Below are 18,595 nucleotides of genomic sequence, written 5' to 3'. Positions count from 1 at the left end.
CCATATATGCTAGATACACTGATGTAAGTTAGTTTATAGAAGTTCAATTTGGCTTAGATTTTATGTTTTGGAAATTAGATAATTTGGATTCTAGAAATGTTTTCTAAAAAGCTAATGCTGCTTAGGAAATCAATGAGGGCAGGAATTTACCTTTTGCCCTGGCACTCTGCTGGCACTTTGCCTTGTAGGATAGAGTATTGCTTTGCATCTCCAGGGTTGCTTAGCATCTCCAGGATTTATTTTCTGTCTCTCTGACACATCTTGTCTTTTTTAGTCTGTATTTTTGTTTTCCTGGGGTGGAGAAGCAAGACACTTAAATCTGCTTTCTTCTGACAGAGAACAACAAGGCCACTGCAGAACTTCAGGAGATATTTCTCCTTCAGTTAGGAAAGAGATCATGGGTTTCTGCTGTTGCCTAAATACTTTTCTTTGTATCTGTGTGTGTGGTGTTTAAATGTTATGTGTGAAGAATATCTGGCTTCCTCAAATCTACTGAATCCAAAGAAAAGGACATTTGATCATGGCATATTGCATTGCACTAGAGTATTTGGCTCTCAGAAAGAGCTGTAGTCACTGGGATTTTAGGGGTGCAGTCAGGTTTATCTATCCAAGGCAAGATGTTTGCCTGCATAAGCAGACCTTAAAAACAAAACTGTCACTGATTTATTGGTATTTGTAGGTTTACAAAGCAATCTGACTTCATTAAGCAAAGCCTCCCACAGTGTGTGTGTATTACATATCTGTTGATCTGTGTTTTGTCAATTGAGGAGATTGATCTTAAACATTCTCATTATTCTCCTCTCTTCCTTCCTCCCTATGAAGTAATGTAACTGATATCTATCTGCAGTGACTGTGCTGTCATTGCTTCAGGAGTATTTCCTCTGGGTGTGGACAGTGGAAGGATGAGGCACACAGGATTGGGTCCAGGATTCTGTTCATGCACTGCTTGCAATGCAGTTATTGTACAGGAAAAATAAACCAAGAAACATTTTCAGATTACCATTACACTTGAGTGTTTCTGTCTTTAATTATTCTAATTCTAATTGACATTTTTAATTAGATTGGAAGCAAAACTCCATTGGATATAGTGAGTAAATGAAAAGCAATTGCATGTTGTGTATTTTTATTAAAACTTCTTAGTATTTTGCAAATCCTTGTATTCACTCTGATGAAGCCTGAGGAAGAAGAATCACAACTCTTAACCAGCATGCCATGTACTTGAAGCAATTGCATGTGTGCTGCTTCTGCTTCCATTGGAATTCCTTCTTCCTGCTGCTTGCAGGCTCCAGCTTTGCTCAAGGCTGTTGCTTCTCCTCAGTCAGTCTTAGGAGCTGTGAGTCCAGTGCACGTACCTGGCTGGCATGACACTTCCCTGGATGTTAAAGTAACTTTGCATTTGGTAGTGTGAAATGGAACCACACTTGTGTGTTTTCTGGAAGTTTGTGGCCAATTTTAAAGTGTTTCGGAGAAGAAATGTAAATTACGTGGCTTCAAGTGAACTTGAATTTAAAAAGTACTTGTGTGTGTTTCAGAGTAGAGGCTCAAATGAGAGGAGAGTAGCAAAAATAACACTGAAATGCACATTTTAAAAATTGACTGTCAGTGTATTTCACCGGTCCTCAAGTTTTCTATCTAAAGAGGAAGCTTCTAAGGATAATAATTTCTCTAAATATAAGCCTTCCTATACCTTTTGCACACCTGTATGATTTGCAGAAGTTTCTTTGGCTAAGAGATCCTTAAAGCAAAGTGTGAGGTTTTACAGAACCTCTGAGGTAGAATTTCTGGCCAGAAAGAATCATGATACATGTGATTTGAGTGTGAAAGTCCCAGGTTCAAATCCCTGCTCTGACTGACAAAGGAATTGGACTTCAACATCCCAAGGAGTAACCAACATACTATGCAGGCTGGTACTGAGGGTGATCTCTCACTCTCATTTGAAGCTGTTCTGCATTGTTAAAATACTGGGTGACAGTCACCTGTGTCTATAACCCACTGAGTATGGCACTCCTGTGGCTTAACATGGAGTGATTTTGTATGGAGTGGAAGAGCTCCAGCAGAAGATCAGTGCCCCAGCTGAAAACAGCCCGGGGCCTGCTCACGTTTCAGATTTAGATATGTTTAAAGGCATTGTTCTCTTACATGCCAGGTAAGTGTCCTGTTTGCATGGTGGTGACTGTTCTGGTGGGTACTGGATACTTAATCTTTGTACTGGAGGAATTTCATGGAGCTACTAACACATCTCTTCAGCTCAGTCAGCCTAAGCTCTTGTGAAAATACTTCTTGCTTAAGTTAACTTCACCCACATCTGTGCATGTGAGTGAAATTGTCAATACTGATGAATTGGATTCTTAAAGCCTAATCTTAGGAAAGCATCAGCACTAGGTTAAGAGGCATATTGGTTTTAACCTGATCAAATTAAAATAATTTGATCATGTGTATTCACTAATATGGAGAGTTCCCCTGAGGATGTGTTTGTGCCACTTCACCTATGTATTTTTCTTCAATCAGGGTTAATTCTAAGATTTTAAAATGTGCTTCCCTGATTGAGATAGAGTAGTACAGAGGTTCATTTTACTGCTCTTGTCTGTATAATCAGAAACAACTGATGAGCTTTTTCAATCTTGTGCTGGCTAGTTGCTGGAAAAGCCTCTATTTAAAAGAAACTGCTGGTGGCATGTTTTCCCAGAGCAGAGACAATTATCTGTTGCAATTTAGCAGGAAATATGAGATGCAAAGTGACACCTAGCTCATATATTTGTATTCAGTTCTGAGAGGGACATTAAAAATCGTGACTAATTGCTACTTCTGAATGACCTTGTAAGTGATCAGCAGCATCGCTTCATAATTGTTGCAGAAGAGCAGTGTCCAACTATTTCTTTAGTCTTTATTGCCTTTTGATCAGCTGTTCACATTTGTGGACATTTCTGAACACTGTTAGATTAATAGCTTTTCAGAGTAAAGGCCATTTTTAGAATATACACAGGCAATCTAATGCTTTGCCATTTTACAATTAGCATGAATAGCACCAAACTGCAGGGGCTCACCAGCAGTACTGGCAGTGTGTGTGTTGGAATGTCAAAGCTGCCTTAATAAAACAGTAAAACTCTCAGAGAAAAGTGCCTTTAACTGCAGTGCCAGTTAGCACAAACCTGGGATGGAACTATTGGACTGAAATGGCTGTGCCTGGACAGGATCACACGTTCTGTTCTCTTTCAGGGTTTGAAATAGTGCCCATCGTTTCACTGGCTATGGTTTGAAGTTTCTTTTGACTCTTGCTTTGAAAAGCATAGCTTAAACCTTTTATCCATGATGAAAGTATTATCTCTTTTTCTGCTTAATGGTAATTTAAAATTACTGACACACTCCATGAAGCTGCTTTTTTTTTCCTTTTTTTTTTTTTTTTTTCTTTAACCAGAGCTGAATTTTAGAATGTATTATATTCTATGAGGACAATCATAGGAAGTATCCTGACTCATTAACTGGCATATCTGAATGCCTCAGAAATGAAGGGGGGAACCCACACTGTATCCTGCTATATAGTTATTTATTATAACCACAGAATAAAATCAAGCAGTAAATCCTCTTATGCCTGCAAATACCCTTACTGCACAAATGAACTGGTGAGAATTGTAAAAAAAATTATTCATGTTCATGCTGAACTGGGGAAGAGAGTTTATAATAGCCACCTTTAGTTTGTTAGACTGGAACTGAATAATTGATGCTTTATGTTAGTCTGCATCTCCCAAAGCATTCACATTCCTGTTTCTGAGCCTGAAGAAGACTTCACAAAATAATTACTTACAGTATCAAATGGTGGTGTCATGGGAAGTGAAAGGGTTGTGCTGGGCATTTCCAAGAGGCAGAAAGAGAAGAAGGGTACCCTTGCCTTTAGAAGGGTTCTGACCTGCCCAGAAGGGAAGAGTGCCCCTCAGCTTCACATGCAGGGTCTTTGCACAATTCTGGCATCCATCTAAAATCTGCAGCAGTCGATACAGAGAAATGCAATCTGCTACAAAGCAAACTTTTAAAGCCTCAAAAAATAAGAAATGCAATATGCTGGGACATTCTCCAGTCAGCCACCAGTAACCATAAACTGTTGGTAATTCATGCTTGATAATCTATCCTTGGTGAAATGCAGCTTCACAGGCAGGTATGGATTGCAGCACGGCAGACACACTGGGACTGCTCTGTGGGATTTAAGCTTCCATGGCTACCAGGACAAATGATTCTGAATGATAAATTTACCTTTTTAAAAACAGATGCAACTATGGATAGCTTCTTCCAAATATAATGGAACTAGAGTCCCCCAAGGACACGCTGTTCTATGTTATTTAGCAAGTACATGTAATTTACTATAAATGCATCCATAGAAAGACTGGTAAAACTGGAGAATTTCTTGGTGACTTGGACTTGGTATTTTTTATCTCTTCATACATTTTGTTTATAATTCAAGTGACTTAATTTTTAGAAAATTATGCTTGACAAGGAGTGCCAAAAAAAATTATTAGTACTGTATCTTTTATCTTCCTTTTCTTGTTCTCCTTTATAGTTTCTGCTCTTGCAGTGTACGGCTCTGTTTCTGAGAGCAACCAGGTTTGCCATCAAATTCGTGTTTGCACTTGACTTTATGATGGAGATATTCAGCCTTATGACTAATAAGCTCATTAAGCCTGGTCTGCACCAGCCTAAGCTGCTTTGACTCTAAGCCATGGAGATGCCTTTTGTGAGGGGCTCTCCAATCCCACAATTTGTGCCTTTAGAGCCTTAATTTTGTCAATTTTCTGTGTGGTTTTTTTCATCTATTTGAAAGGCAATTATCTGCCTTGTTCCAGAAGACATTTGGAGCCTTCTGACAGGTGAAGGGAAGTATTTACTTGTTATTATTTTGGCCCTCGAATTTCAACATGTGATGATAAATGTAATTAAAAATGATTGAATTAGTCTGCTGTGCTGGCCTCATGGACACAGACTAAAGCCAGTATCACGTAGGCAGAGGGACAGGCTTAGTGCTTGGGTTTGTTTGGTGGGATTTTTTTAGCTTATTTACTCACTAGAAAAAATCAGATGCATTTGTGTATTCAGAGCTGGCTACTGCTTTATCCTGTTCACAGCTCTTTTATATAAGAGAACAGTATTTTAACTGGAGGTGGTTCCACATGGCAACACCAAATGCGTTTCTTAACTCTGCCACAAACCTACCAAGAAACTGGTGGGAGGCTTGATTTTTTTTCTTCCCCTTAGCTCTAGGAAAGTGTTAAAATTTGCATTACCTGTTAATACACACACCTACTTGCTTATGACTGATATTTTTATCAACACATAGTCTTGACATATTGCTAGGCACAAAATACACAAGTAAATTAAATTACTGCCTAATTTTCTAGCTTTTCCATAGGATTCTGATTACTGTCCTTATTAAATAAGAGGTTTGTAACACCTTATGCATTATTAAGGCTAAGTTGTATTCCAGTTTGATTTTTGGATAAATTTACCATTGATACAGGTCTATTGCAGACTAAGTTGTTACACCAGAAGGCTTGTATCAGTGTTTAGGAATATGCACAGGCAAGCCCCCTGTAGCCGTTCATGGTCTCTTTGGAGAATTTTCCGTGTTGACATAGCCTACAATTGTCCAGATTGTCACAAAAACTTACTTCTTTTCTTCTTTTTCAGTCTTTTAATTAATTCTTTACTGTCCTAAATAAACAAACCAGCCAACCAACCAACAAATACTGAAATATTTACTTGCAGCCTTAGAGACATTACAAGTCAGTTTTAGTTGACTGTCATGCTTTTCTTCCTTCTATACAGTCTCCCATTGCTGATTTTCTGTAAAATGCTAATTTCCAGTCCCAAAGGCTTTTGGAGACTAACTCTGAGTCATTATTAAGCAGAAGGCCATGCACATGAGCAGTGCCACTCAACAAATGTTGCATTGTCAATAGCACTGTTGACATTATGTACAATTTTCTTTGCAGCCTCAGCTGGACAAGTTGTCAGTGTTCATGTCCTGTTGTGGAGTGGTGCTTTTCAATAGCTCCTCCTTCTAGATGGATGGAAATGTCCTTGGGTTTAAGCCACAAAATGAAGAGGATTATACAGTTTTGTTACTAGATATTACTGGATGCTTGTAAGAGTTCAGGGATGTGTTGCATTTTGGAAGACTGTCATTGCAGGAGCAGATTGTTCTTTCCATCAATTTTATAATTTATCAGTGATTCACAGCTCAGTTATAATTATTCCCAATGCTAATTATGTGTCAGAATTACCCAAAACACTGTATCAGACATGGCTTGCATATGCTGTATAATCATGAAACTGAGCTTTCTCCAATGTAAATTTACTGAGGGCTCTATTCCAGAAATTCATTGTTTTAAGGGCTCCTTTCTCACCCAAGCAGGCCCCAGGATTTAATGGAAACTAATTAATCAGGGTAAAGATGTTCATGACAAGCTTTTAAACTGATTTTGTAGCTTTACCCTGTGCAGAAAAGCTTGAAAATACTTTGCAATCCTTCAATAATTACTGTGGCCAAAATACCTCTTTGCTGATTTACAGATTTATAGTCCATGAAAATTTATCATGTAAAAATGTTTTAAGACTTTATTTTTTTTCTTCCCAGCTTCTGGAAAAAACAAACAATATGTTTGAGGAATCTGATTCTGCAGCTACAAAAAGTCCTTTGCATTTAGCTGTAAGTATGAGATGTGCAGAGCATTTGATCAGTATCTCTTAGAAGAGTTCCTTAATCTCTGTAACTTTGAAGCAAGTTTAACTGTAGGCTTGTTTTGAAGATGGGAAGGGATCTAGGCCTAGATGTAACAAAGCCAGGTTCTGGGCTGGAATTGTTAATTAAGTTTTAGGCAGTTGAAGCTCTTGCCTCTTCCTGCTGTAAGACTTGGGTAAGAACATGACACAGACACTGAAGTGAAATTAAATGGAAATTTACGCTTGTATTTAGAACTAGTTTATAAATATGGGGCCAAAGCTTGAGCCTAGGCTTTGAATCTCATGGAATGAGATTGTCTAATGTTCTGGTGGAGAGTTCTGATGTTCTGTGCAAAAAGTCTGTTTGGTACACAGCAGAGTGTGGGAAAGCATTTAAAGCCCAGCAGTGCCCTGTGAGAATGCTACAGAGACTGGCATATCACAAGAGGATCCAGCAGAGGTGGCCTCAGAGATAACAACTGCTCCCCTGTCCCAAGAGCTCAAGATTCATGATTCCTCTTCCCAGGTGTCTTGTGCAGAATCACAGAATAGCTGAGGTTGACAGGGACCCCTGGAGATCAAGTCCCACCTCTCTGGTAAAAGCAGAGTCAACTAGAGCAGATTTTTTCAGTGCTGTGCTCCATCACATTTTGAATGTCTTTAGGCATGGAGAGTTCACAGCTTCAACTCTGATAATACTAAGTGTACAACTGTGTGTAATTAAAAAGGATGCTCTGAGTAGGACAGTGAGGAGAGGAGGGCAGGAGCTACAAAGTTGAACAAAACGTTTCCAATTTCTGGCACTGCCCACGGTGTTTGTGCTGCTGGCCCCGGTGTGGCTGTAGGTCTGGAAGTGCATCTGCTTTTCCACTGTAGTTCTACCAAATGATCCATGAAGTATCAGCAGTAAACAGCAGATCAAGTTTGTGTTTACATTTGCACAAAAATCTGGTTTGAGAATCACTTGTGTTTAGTTGGAGACCAGCACGTGTGTTGAATTCAGCAGCAGTTAGGTGATGATCCATGGATCTCTCTAGTGAATCTAGTTTCTGAAGGAAACATTTCCCTGTCGGATATTGTAGCATGTGAAAAAATTAATTGCTGATTGACTGGTGCTGGCTTAGCTAATTATTGCCTGAAATTTCCTTGCTTTGTACTAGAAGGTTAGAGCAAATCAAGAATCATAATTTCTTTTCCTAAACATTAGGAATTTTTAAATTTTTTGGGTACAGTGTAATTTGGAAAAATCCTTTCAGGTTGAAGAGAGAGAGTCATAAGGAATCAAGAAAACTGTGATTTCTATTGTGTTTAGGAGACACTGAAAGGGATGGATTTTATTCACAATTTATGGGAAAGACAGGAGTTGTGTTCTTTACATGATACATACATTTCATAATTCCAGGCCTATAATGGTCATCATCAAGCTCTGGAGGTACTTCTCCAGTCCCTGGTTGACCTGGATATTAAGGATGAGAAGGGACGCACTGCTCTGGACTTGGCTGCGTTCAGAGGACACGCTGAGTGTGTGGAAGCTCTCATCAGCCAGGGTGCTTCTGTCACTGTCAAGGACAATGTCACCAAAAGGACCCCCCTCCATGCCTCAGGTGAGTGTGATCCTGTGCTGCCCTGGTGGCACAAACCCTCCCACACCAAAGCAGGTACCTTTACTTACCTGCTATTGCTATGCACATTTTTCTAAAGGGAAGAATATTCTCACATGTCCCGAGGAGTGATGCTTCTTTGCTGATGTTGTACATTTAAACACTTTTTCTTCCATTTCATTCATCTTTTTTCCTCTATCCCTGTGGTTCAGTCCTCCCTCAAAAAGAATTCCATATTTTTGCATACCACTACTGCTCTGCCTTTACCTGCTTGCCTCTCTCTGTTACCAGCTACTCTTCAGGAGGTTTGATGTTTCCCTCATGACACCTTCTCTTGCTGGTTCTTCACCCAAATCATCAGGGAACATTGAGCCTCACTGCTTCTCCTTTGGAAAAAAGATTGAAAAATACATGTGGGTTCTGATTGGCAATGAAATTATTCTGGTGTTCGAAACTTGCAGCCATTTGCAGTGGCAACACCGCAGAAATTCACCCCCCTCTTTCAGGCCTCCTCCTCCTCCTCCTAGCCAGCCTGCTCCTTTCCTCATGTGTGGGGTGTTAATTATGTAACATGCAAAATTAGCTGGGAAATGTAGACTTTGTCATTTATTTGAAGGTGGTTATTTGACATGTAGCTGTCAGGTGAATGTGCAGAGGTGCCAGAGGGAATGTGTCTCCTCTGCTGCTCCAGGAGGGGCTCCGTACAGGGTAGCAGTGGCCTCTAGTGGGAAGGAAAATTAATACCACGTAGATAATTAATTCAGGGCCAGACTTTGCTGTCTTTCTGCTTAACTTTTTAATCTTGCTGAAATGCATATATATTCTGTAGTATCAGTTTATTCTCTGTGTGTGATCCTGTAAGTGCAACCTAGAAACAAGAGGTCAAATAGATTTATCAATTTTGTCTGCAGTACTGATGGAAATGCTCGTAATAGATCCACACTGCATACTAAAAATGCTTCCTGTCTGCTTAAACTTTGCATTAGAACTCAGCACATTTCTCCCCATGATAAATACTGATGGTTTAATTAATTGAAATCAATATTAGTGCTACCACAAAATTGAGCTGTGTTGGTCAAGAGCTTCCCCTGTAGTTACTTCAAACATATTTTGGGATCTGATGTGAATGAGGTGTGACTTTGTCTGGTACGTCATTACTATAACAAAGATTTGCATTTATTTTAAAATGTGGTTACAGTGACATAAGTTCCTAGTTGTCACAACTAAGCTGTAAAGGTTCTTCAGTACTAAGAAAAGTGAATGGTAACAAAGGTACATTTTTGTTAGCAGCTCTGACTTAAAATAGAAACTGTTGAATAAATCTGTTCAGTAAATTGAGTAAATTTGTTAAACAGATGTTATTTTAACACACATCTTTCTTACTTTCATATAAATTCAGGCTGTGTTCCCCCCTTTCCCCTTTTAATTAGTTTTTTCATCACCTCTGTCACTGTAGTATTGAGTGCCTTCCATGTGAAATCAGTAGAAAGATTCATTACAGACTTTTCTGTTGCATTATGCTTTTTGCTTCTCAGACTAAAAAACATTCCCAGGCATGCAAATAAATTGTTCTTTAAATTTGCAGTGAAGTAAAGTAAGTCAACCAAAAAACCCACATAGACAAAAAAAAAACAACCAAGGAAAAAGGCAAAAAAATCCTACACCCAGGAATGAGATGCAAAAGGGAACATGTACCTTGAGCAGAAGGGAAAGTAATGCACAGGTGGGTTGAGTATTTGAGCTCCTTAGTAAAGCAAATTCACCACTGTCATGAATTTGAAAGCTTTCAAATGTGAGTTAGGTGCACTCTGGGTAAATATCCATTAAGACAAGGATTAGAACCTTGCACTTAAGAGCTCAGTAGAGTTCTGTGGAAATTATCTCTGGAGTGAAGCTTCCACCAGCAGCTCCTCTGGAGAGCTCCTTGCCATGTACCAGTTTCCATGCAGCTGTTCCATAGGGAAGTGCTTTGGTGAGCAGTGTTTCAGTAAGTCCTGGTGCCACCTGCTGGGAACTCAGCCTGCAGCTGCTGCACCTTCCCGGGCTTTGTGCTGCGAGTCTGCGAGGGAGGTCAGGTGCTGCATTTTCAGAAATCAAACAGAATCCTTGATGAACTACTCCCCTGAGTGCCAGTGTACATTTGCACACACAAAAGTGAGCACTTGCACATGCAGCACTGTGCACTGGAAAAAAACAAGAAGGCAATGTGTGCCCATCCCCTTAAACTTGTTTTCCCTCATTCCTTCTAATTACACTGGCACAATTGCTGAGGGCAGAGCTCAGGAGGCTTCAAGTGCTGGATTGGATGACAGGATTCTGCACATTTGTGTCAGTAAAGGGATTTGTGACTTGAGTATTGAGTATAGAACTCACCTAATGAAATGTTTCTTTTTTCTGTCTGTCTGTCCCCATGAAGGAATACACTTCCTCTGACCTCATAACACAGAGAATTTCCTTTGCCTAAATTATATGTTCCCTGTGTAATTTTATTACCAGCAGCCTCTCCTCTGGCTAGCCTGGAGAATCCATTGCAAATGTTCCCCTCGTGTTAGTGTTGTGGGTCTGTTGGCAAAACTAACATTCCCTGCAGGGTCTGTAATGCTTAGCAATCACTGGGTCAGCTCCTAGGAGTTTCTGGAGTATCTGTTCTAAAACTTGTTTACCAAAATCATTTTCATACATCTTTGTGAACAAGTTTTGATTTCTCTTCCTCCTGCTGAGAGGAAAGAACAGACCTTTATTCCCCACCCCGCCAAGCCAGTGAATCATTAGCCCTGCAGAACTGTTTACATGTTACATATATGTCATTACTTAGTGGTAAATAACTAAAAATGCCTTTTATTTTTCGGGGTAAATCAACTAAGATTATTTTTGGACGAGTAATTTAAATGTGATGATGTGCACTGGTTTATCTGCCAGCATGATGTGACATAGGTGGTGTCCAAGGGTTTTGCATCAGCCCACAGGGTGTAGGCAGTGTGAATGCATGACTTGCTGTAATAAGAACACAGTATATACTGAGCACAGGAATTGTTTTTCAAAGAAAAAAATATCTGTCTCTTCATCCCATGAAAGTCTGAAGCCTTAAAGCCAGCTGACACACAGATGGGGTACAGTGTCAGGCCCTACAGAATGTAGTAACTCAGAGCTGTTTCCTAGCAGCAGTGGGTTACATAAAAAAACCCAAAATAACAAAACCCAAGAAACCTCCAAAATATGCCTCTCCCCAGCAAAAAAAAACCAAATATGACCAAACCCAAATGTTTTGATAGATCTTATTTTTGACAAAATGGATAAACTTAAAGAGAATTTTAGTCTCTGGTGTTACATGCCTTTTTGAATATGACATTTGTATCATTGGTCATTCTTTGCAAATTTTTTTTTCATAGCAGTACTTGTACAGTGCTCATAAAGTTAAGGAGCCTTGACAATGTACTTCCTACTGTGTTCTAATCCTGATTGCAGAAAGCCTTGCCTGCCTGCTCAGTCTAGGGGATTTTGAAATGCTGTCTGCTTTAGTAGAAATCTTCTCAGTAGTGAATATCACAAATTTGTTTTATTCATTTGGGATTTTTGTATCCGGGAGAACTAATCCTCATCTTTGTGAGGTCAAGGAAAAAACAGCTCATCATTTCACTGGCACAAGTTAAATGAAAATTGGGGGAATATTGATCTCTTATATGGTGGAGTATTGTCCTTGTTTATAAAGACATTTCTTATCCCAAAGCATTCCAGTGGAAAAGTATCTGAAATTAAACATAGTTTTATTTTTCCTTTGTAGTGATTAATGGCCATACACCTTGTTTACGGTTGTTGCTGGAAGTTGCAGACAACCCTGATGTGACAGATGCCAAAGGACAGTAAGTTTTCTTTGTGGGCTTTTTTTTTTCAGCTCTGTAATTCAAATAGCATCTCGCATTTCTCACAAAAAAAATTCTTATTTGAAATACTGTATTTCCTGCACTTCTCCTCATAGAATTTGGCAGAGATTACAAAGTACACATTCAGTTGATGTAAGCCATGTGGAAAGGACTAATCATTAATCTTAGCCTCTGCTTCATACTTTAAACAATCTTTTATAGATGTTGAGGGCCAGATTCAATAAAAAATGAACAAGATCCTGAGATGTTTCTATAGAGTCTTTTTCTTTCTAAAACATTGTTATTCTAGGGTTTATTTGTTACATTAGACTGTGCAATAGGACGCAGTTTATTTGAGGTGACACATGCATCTGAGATGGTCCTACAAAAACTTTCCTGCTTGTTAAATGACAGTAATAGAGGGAGAATGAGATATTTTTAAAGTGAAAATGTGAATGGTTTAAGAAACTCATTTGGGGATGTCTGGAACATACAATGTTGTACATATAATGTTTGCACATTTAATTTTAAATGGTATTATTCTGCCTAAAAATAGATGGAGAATAGCTCTCTTTCAGAAGCAAATGGAAGATATGTTAGTCCAAATTTTAGCTTGAATATTTTCATCATGTCCCTTCATCCCCTTTAAGCAACTGTGCTGCACTTGCAAAAGAAATACTTTGGGTCATTGCCATCTTGGTAATTGTCAGGGACATGCATTTACAAGACTTGGTGTTGTAAAACTTGAATGTCACTGGAGGTGACAGTAATTGTAGGTTAATAATTGTAGGTTAATAAGAGAACAGATTGTCTTGAATAGTGTTGCTCTGTAAACTGCTTACAAGTGGGTTTGTTACTATTTCAGTCGTGGCAGTTGGTTGTTAAACATCTTAATAAGTTCATACAAAAGGTCTTTGCTCAGGTGTCATATATGAGTATGGGGAAAAGAACCAATTTTATGGGCAAGAGTGGCAAGAAGTGCAGGGCTTCCTGATTTCTCTGTGTACGTTAGCAGGGACAAATAGTATGCCATTTTATAGCTATGACTACTCTGGTTTTCTTTTTTTCCCCTAGAACTCCACTAATGCTTGCAGTGGCATATGGGCACGTTGATGCTGTTTCTTTATTACTTGAAAAAGAAGCATCTGTAGATGCAGCTGATCTCCTGGGATGCACAGCTTTACATCGAGGGGTGATTAAACTTTTATATTCCTTTATTATTTGTTTTGCTGTGACTACAACAAAGTACAGGGATATTTAAATCTAGAGAACACTGTAAATGATTTGATTGAATAATCAATGATATACAAAGCAAGACAGATCTACTCTTAGTAATGCTTTGCTTTTATTTCACATTTGCATTAATTAAATAGCCAAAAAAATAATTAGGCCACTTTTTTATTTTTCTTTTTTTGTCTCTAGACACTTTATAATAGCAATCGTTATTCTTGTAACTGAGCAGCTTAAGAATTCTGAAAATAATTTATTTGAAATAACTGGCCAGTAGTTGCTTTCATTTTTCTTGGAATGATGCAAGTAAGTCCTGTAAGTTTTTTCTAGAGGTGATGAAACTTGAGGCAGATCTAATCTTTTCTAGTCCAACTTGACTAAGCTAGTCTTTCCTAGCTAAGTCTAGTTTCTTACCCAGTGTGGAGCTGATGCAAGGGATGATATTTATACAGAACTATGTGATAATTGCAGTGAGCAAAGGGGCTCTCACCTCTGCCTGCTGAATCCCATCCACACCATTTAATATTCACAGGCATCAATCACATTCCATACTTCCAGGGCAAGAATCTGTTATTGCAACCTCTTTATTCATTTCTTTGTTACCAGATCATGACTGGGCATGAAGAATGCGTTCAGATGCTGTTAGAGAAAGAAGTGTCTATTTTGTGTAAAGATGCCAGAGGCAGGACACCTCTGCACTTCGCAGCAGCTCGGGGTCACGCCACGTGGCTGAGCGAGTTACTGCAGGTGGCCCTTTCCGAGGAGGACTGCAGCCTCAAGGACAACCAAGGCTACACACCCCTGCACTGGGCTTCTTACAATGGTAAGGCTTTCCTGGGGCTACTGCCTGGGCCAAGGCTGGCCTCAGCTGTGGGGAAACGTGATAGAGGAGCTTGAAGAGGCAAATTACCCCTGCTTGCTGTCTGCAGTTAGCATTTGGTATGTGCACTCTTCAGTTCAGAGGCCAGGGAAATTCCAACCTCCCAGGGACTTTGCAGCTCGTTTGCTCCTAGTCATAAGAAGCCAGGATGAAATTCTTTTTCCATGCTGAAATTGATTTCTGTGCAACCAGGAATGCTCCTTTGAGCTCTTGGTGTAAGAGACCATGTGAATAGATGGGTGTTCTGAACTGAACTGATTATTCTAAACTGGATAATCTGAACTCATTGCTTAATATAAGGATAAAGCTTCTCAGTATTGACATATAAGCTTGGGCTGTAATGCAACATACATGACATCACATTCAAAAGAATTTTTTCCTTTCCTTTTTTCTCAATAAATGCTAATATTAGCCCAGATCTCTCTTGCTGCTGCCATAAAATTTAGAAAATCCTCTGATTTATCACCTAAGAACTTATATACACATCATGTTCAGTTTTGAACTTAAAAGCATTAAATTCCAACCTGTGTAAGCCTAATATGAATTAAGTGAACTACCTGCTTTGTGCAACACTATGAAATATCTGCTCTTTCACAGGTCATGAAAACTGCATAGAGGTACTATTGGAACAAAAACTTTTCCACAAGTTCTATGGTAATAGCTTCTCTCCATTGCACTGTGCTGTGTAAGTAGAAATCTCCAGTAACAACTGCGTGTTGCTTTAGGATATGTCTGCAGAAAGTAGCAGTATGAGAATAAAACAAGCTTTTTTGGAAATTATTGCATGAGCAAATGATTTTAAAGCTGATCATTTGAAATAAAATTCTTTGTGGCTGAAACATCATTTTAAATCAGAATTTCTAGTAATAGCTTTGAAAAAAATTTTAGTATTCATATTATTTTAAGTGAGAATGCACTTCTCAAGCCTATTAAAATGTGTGCAATTTAAACGTGTGCGAATTTAAAATGAAAATAGTTTTTAATCCAGTTTAAAAATGTGATAGCTATACTGTGTATCCATTACTGTTACTAAATACTGTTAATTTTTATAAAGGAATGAGAGAAATTAGCAAGACCCAGAAAAAGTATTAATTGAACACATTTATCAAATCAAAGTACTAAATGTGTGCGTTGGAAGAGATGTGGATTTCAGTACCTTAAACATTAGAAAAAAATCTCTCTTCCTGTAAGTGTCTGTGAGTGCTTTCCAGGCCCAGGTGTGTTTGACATACAGACTAAGGATTTTAAGATATTAAGGTTTTAATCCTAGCTTTGTTCTGGACTTTGAAATTACCTTTGTGCATAGTGAATTAAGGATCAGCTTTGCTTTAGATATTGAAATCCATCATAGCAGATGCAGTTTGGTTCAATGGAGAGATGATGAATATGCAGAAGTGTGACTAAGAGCATTAAGACAAAGGCATATTGGGTAACTTAGAAATAACCACTGAGAAATATTAAGGGGAAGTAAAGTAAACCAATATTGGAAAATGGAAAAATATGTAGACATGACCATTTTAAAAATGTATTTTCTTTGGCAGAATCAATGATCATGAAAACTGTGCATCACTACTCATTGGAGCCATTGACGCCAGCATTGTCAATTGTGAAGATGACAAAGGAAGGTAATAGTTCCTTGAACAAATTGCATTTCACGACTCCATTTAGTTTTTTTCATAGTTCTTTCTGAATCTCTGGCACTAATCCTTATCTGTTATGGTTGAGCTAAGACTTGTCATGCTGACTCTTTCAGACAGCAGTTTACACCGCAGCACAGCTAAATGGTGTCTCACTTGAAGCAAAAATGTTAGAGTGCATATGAAAAAAATATAAAATAAATAGCATTCTGTTTGTTTAGAACAGCTATGGTCATGAGCTGTTTTCCTTGACCTGTCTTCTTTGTTAAATGTTTAAACACATTTATCTTTGCTAAATGGAATGATACTATGGACATACAGAAAAGTATTTCATTAATAGTTTTCATGTTATGTTGGTATTCTCAGGGCACGTAACTGAGAATATCTATGCAGCAAAATAAAACTATTACAGCAAGAGATGGGCATGCAGCCCAATCATTCATCACATTGAGAATCTCCTCACCATATATGTATATATTTAATTAAAATTGTTCAAATTCTAAAAACTGAACACTTGTTGTTTTCTTTGATTAAAACAAATTTAATACCCTCAGTAACAGTGATTACTTAATTCTGTGAGGGTAAGAGCACCACGTCTTCGCTGATAAGCAAAACAGAAGCAGCACTGAGTTGTGCTGTGTACCAACCATCTTTCATCTCTAGTACTCACCCTTCAGACCCAAAATGCCAGTCACAGCGAATGAATTCCAGTGTCTGTGTCTTGTAGAAACTGATAACCTTCAAAGTGGATTGAATTCCTTCTGCCTTTTTTAGTACTGCAGTTACTTGTGGCTTGTTGCTGCAGTATCTTTGACAACAATTCAAAATATTTTAATTTTTTAAAATAATGGATCTGTTCTTTTCGAATAGTTCTTCCCAACTGAGGCTTGCTAAAAAAAAAAGTAAAATCAGATTAATAAGGATGAGGGATTGTACTGCTTTTCATGTTACATAACATGCTCTGTTAAAATAAATAGGCTGCTAATGCAAGATTCTTCACACTATCATATCTCCATACTATCATATCCACCTTTGGAGACTGGAAATATTTAACTTACTTCAGCTGCTGCTACTATAACCTTCCTATGGCGATAACTCGAATTTGATTGGGAAAAAGAAAAAACCTCTTGCACTTTGAGGTTTTTGGGGAGGTGGGGATATTGGCCTTCCTTAGCAGCAGCTGTGTGGTTGTTGCTCCCCCAGGACGCCCCTGCACGCCGCAGCCTTCGCCGACCACGTGGAGTGCCTGCAGCTGCTGCTGAGCCACAGCGCGCAGGTGAACGCGGCCGACGGCGCGGGCAGGACGCCGCTCATGATGGCAGCGCACGGCGGGCACGTGGGCGCCGTCGGTGAGTGCAGCCCTGCCCCGGGGCACTCTCAGCCAGGAAGATACATCATGTGGTTATATCCTTCTGCACCAAGGTGGCTTTTCACCCATTAAAAATACCGCTGCTTCTTCTCGGCAGGCTTGGTGAACATTTGCAGTAACAAATTTGAGTTACTTCTTCCCAAGAGCACACTGTAAAGAGCATGAGGGCAGTAGTAATTCTATTCTCCTGTTTACTTCCATGATTTTGAGGAGCAGTAAGCTGCATGTGTGAAAAAGATTTTGTGACCTTTTTCTGTCCTGTCTTATAGGAAGCCTCATTCTTGAAAAGGCAGCAATCAGCAGCTGCTTTTTCCAGGCTAGGCTATTGGGGACCTTATGGGCTTTGCAGAATTCCCTTTTGTCTAGCTTGAACAGCACAGGCTGCACCCCAAGCTCTTTATATCCCCTTAGTCCTCTCAAAGCAGGATTTACAGTTCTCAGGCAAAGGTGATTCAGGCAAAAATTGCTGATCTGCAAATAGGGAAGTTCGTAAATAAATTAGGATCGATATATGTTTGACAGTTTATGGCACCACAAACAAGCTGTTAGCTCTGCATTTGGTTGCTGATTAACTGCACAAGATTAGTCTGTTCTCATTCATTAATTTCATTATTATAAGGCTTACATCATATAAAGACTTAATTGACTAGCATCTATGCTCATGTACACTGAAATAGTCTTTTTTTCCTCTCTTTTGACATGTTCATCTGCCCCTTGGGTTTATCCATTGATTTCTACTCTATACCTCAGACTTTTTGGTGAACATTGCCAAGGCTGACCTGACATTGAAAGATAAGGAGCTGAATACATCTTTGCACTTGGCTAGCAGTAAAGTAAGTTGAAGACCTCTCTGTGCTTTTATTCTCATAAATAAAATGGATGAATACATGCATGTGTTTATGCTCCCAAGTTTTTTTTTCTGCAATGGAAATGTGGTGGTCAAAGTTACAGTGAGGAAAGGAAAGTTGTTCTAAGATTTCTTGCAAGTCTGTTTTAAAGTAATGTACTTTGAGAAATAGGGATGGCTCTTATGGCAGATCAAACATAAGTGACACCAAGAGAAATTAAGGAAGCTCTTTAAGATTTTACCAGATAATCTCACTGTAAAACAGCTTAACAGGTTCAGTAACAAAGAAAAATAAAATTATTTTTTATTAAACTACAATTCCTGTCAAAGGAACCCAGAATTTTCCCTTAATGAAGCAGGAGTGAAACCAGAGGTATTGATTAGATGGGTGATGGTGTCTCTTCCTAACCCTTCTTCCTCTTAATTCCAATTTCTACTGCTTTTTCTGCAAGAAAAAATGCCC

General features: G+C 38.8%; 1 protein-coding gene across 6 annotated transcripts in view; it reads left to right on the top strand.

The window, feature by feature from the left end:
• ANKRD44 (ankyrin repeat domain 44) overlaps positions 1 to 18,595 on the top strand; it is a 122,722-nt gene that overhangs the window by 95,853 nt on the left and 8,274 nt on the right. For 4 of the 6 annotated variants that reach the window (XM_056495731.1, XM_056495730.1, XM_056495734.1 and 1 more), the window contains exons 17-25: positions 6,623 to 6,694; positions 8,111 to 8,312; positions 12,091 to 12,169; positions 13,244 to 13,361; positions 14,006 to 14,222; positions 14,877 to 14,964; positions 15,821 to 15,904; positions 17,120 to 17,265; positions 18,036 to 18,118. In XM_056495731.1, the coding sequence (XP_056351706.1) occupies positions 6,623 to 6,694; positions 8,111 to 8,312; positions 12,091 to 12,169; positions 13,244 to 13,361; positions 14,006 to 14,222; positions 14,877 to 14,964; positions 15,821 to 15,904; positions 17,120 to 17,265; positions 18,036 to 18,118 (1,089 nt within the window). Of the gene's footprint in view, positions 1 to 1,060; positions 1,088 to 6,622; positions 6,695 to 8,110; positions 8,313 to 12,090; positions 12,170 to 13,243; positions 13,362 to 14,005; positions 14,223 to 14,876; positions 14,965 to 15,820; positions 15,905 to 17,119; positions 17,266 to 18,035; positions 18,119 to 18,595 lie in introns of all 6 variants that reach the window. The other 2 variants (XM_056495729.1, XM_056495732.1) reach the window with 1 other exon arrangement.

The sequence above is a fragment of the Oenanthe melanoleuca genome, chromosome 7 (assembly GCF_029582105.1).
Source record: "Oenanthe melanoleuca isolate GR-GAL-2019-014 chromosome 7, OMel1.0, whole genome shotgun sequence".
Taxonomy (NCBI): domain Eukaryota; kingdom Metazoa; phylum Chordata; class Aves; order Passeriformes; family Muscicapidae; genus Oenanthe; species Oenanthe melanoleuca.
Note: the sequence above shows the minus strand (reverse complement) of the source record. Positions and strands in the feature narration are given on the sequence as shown.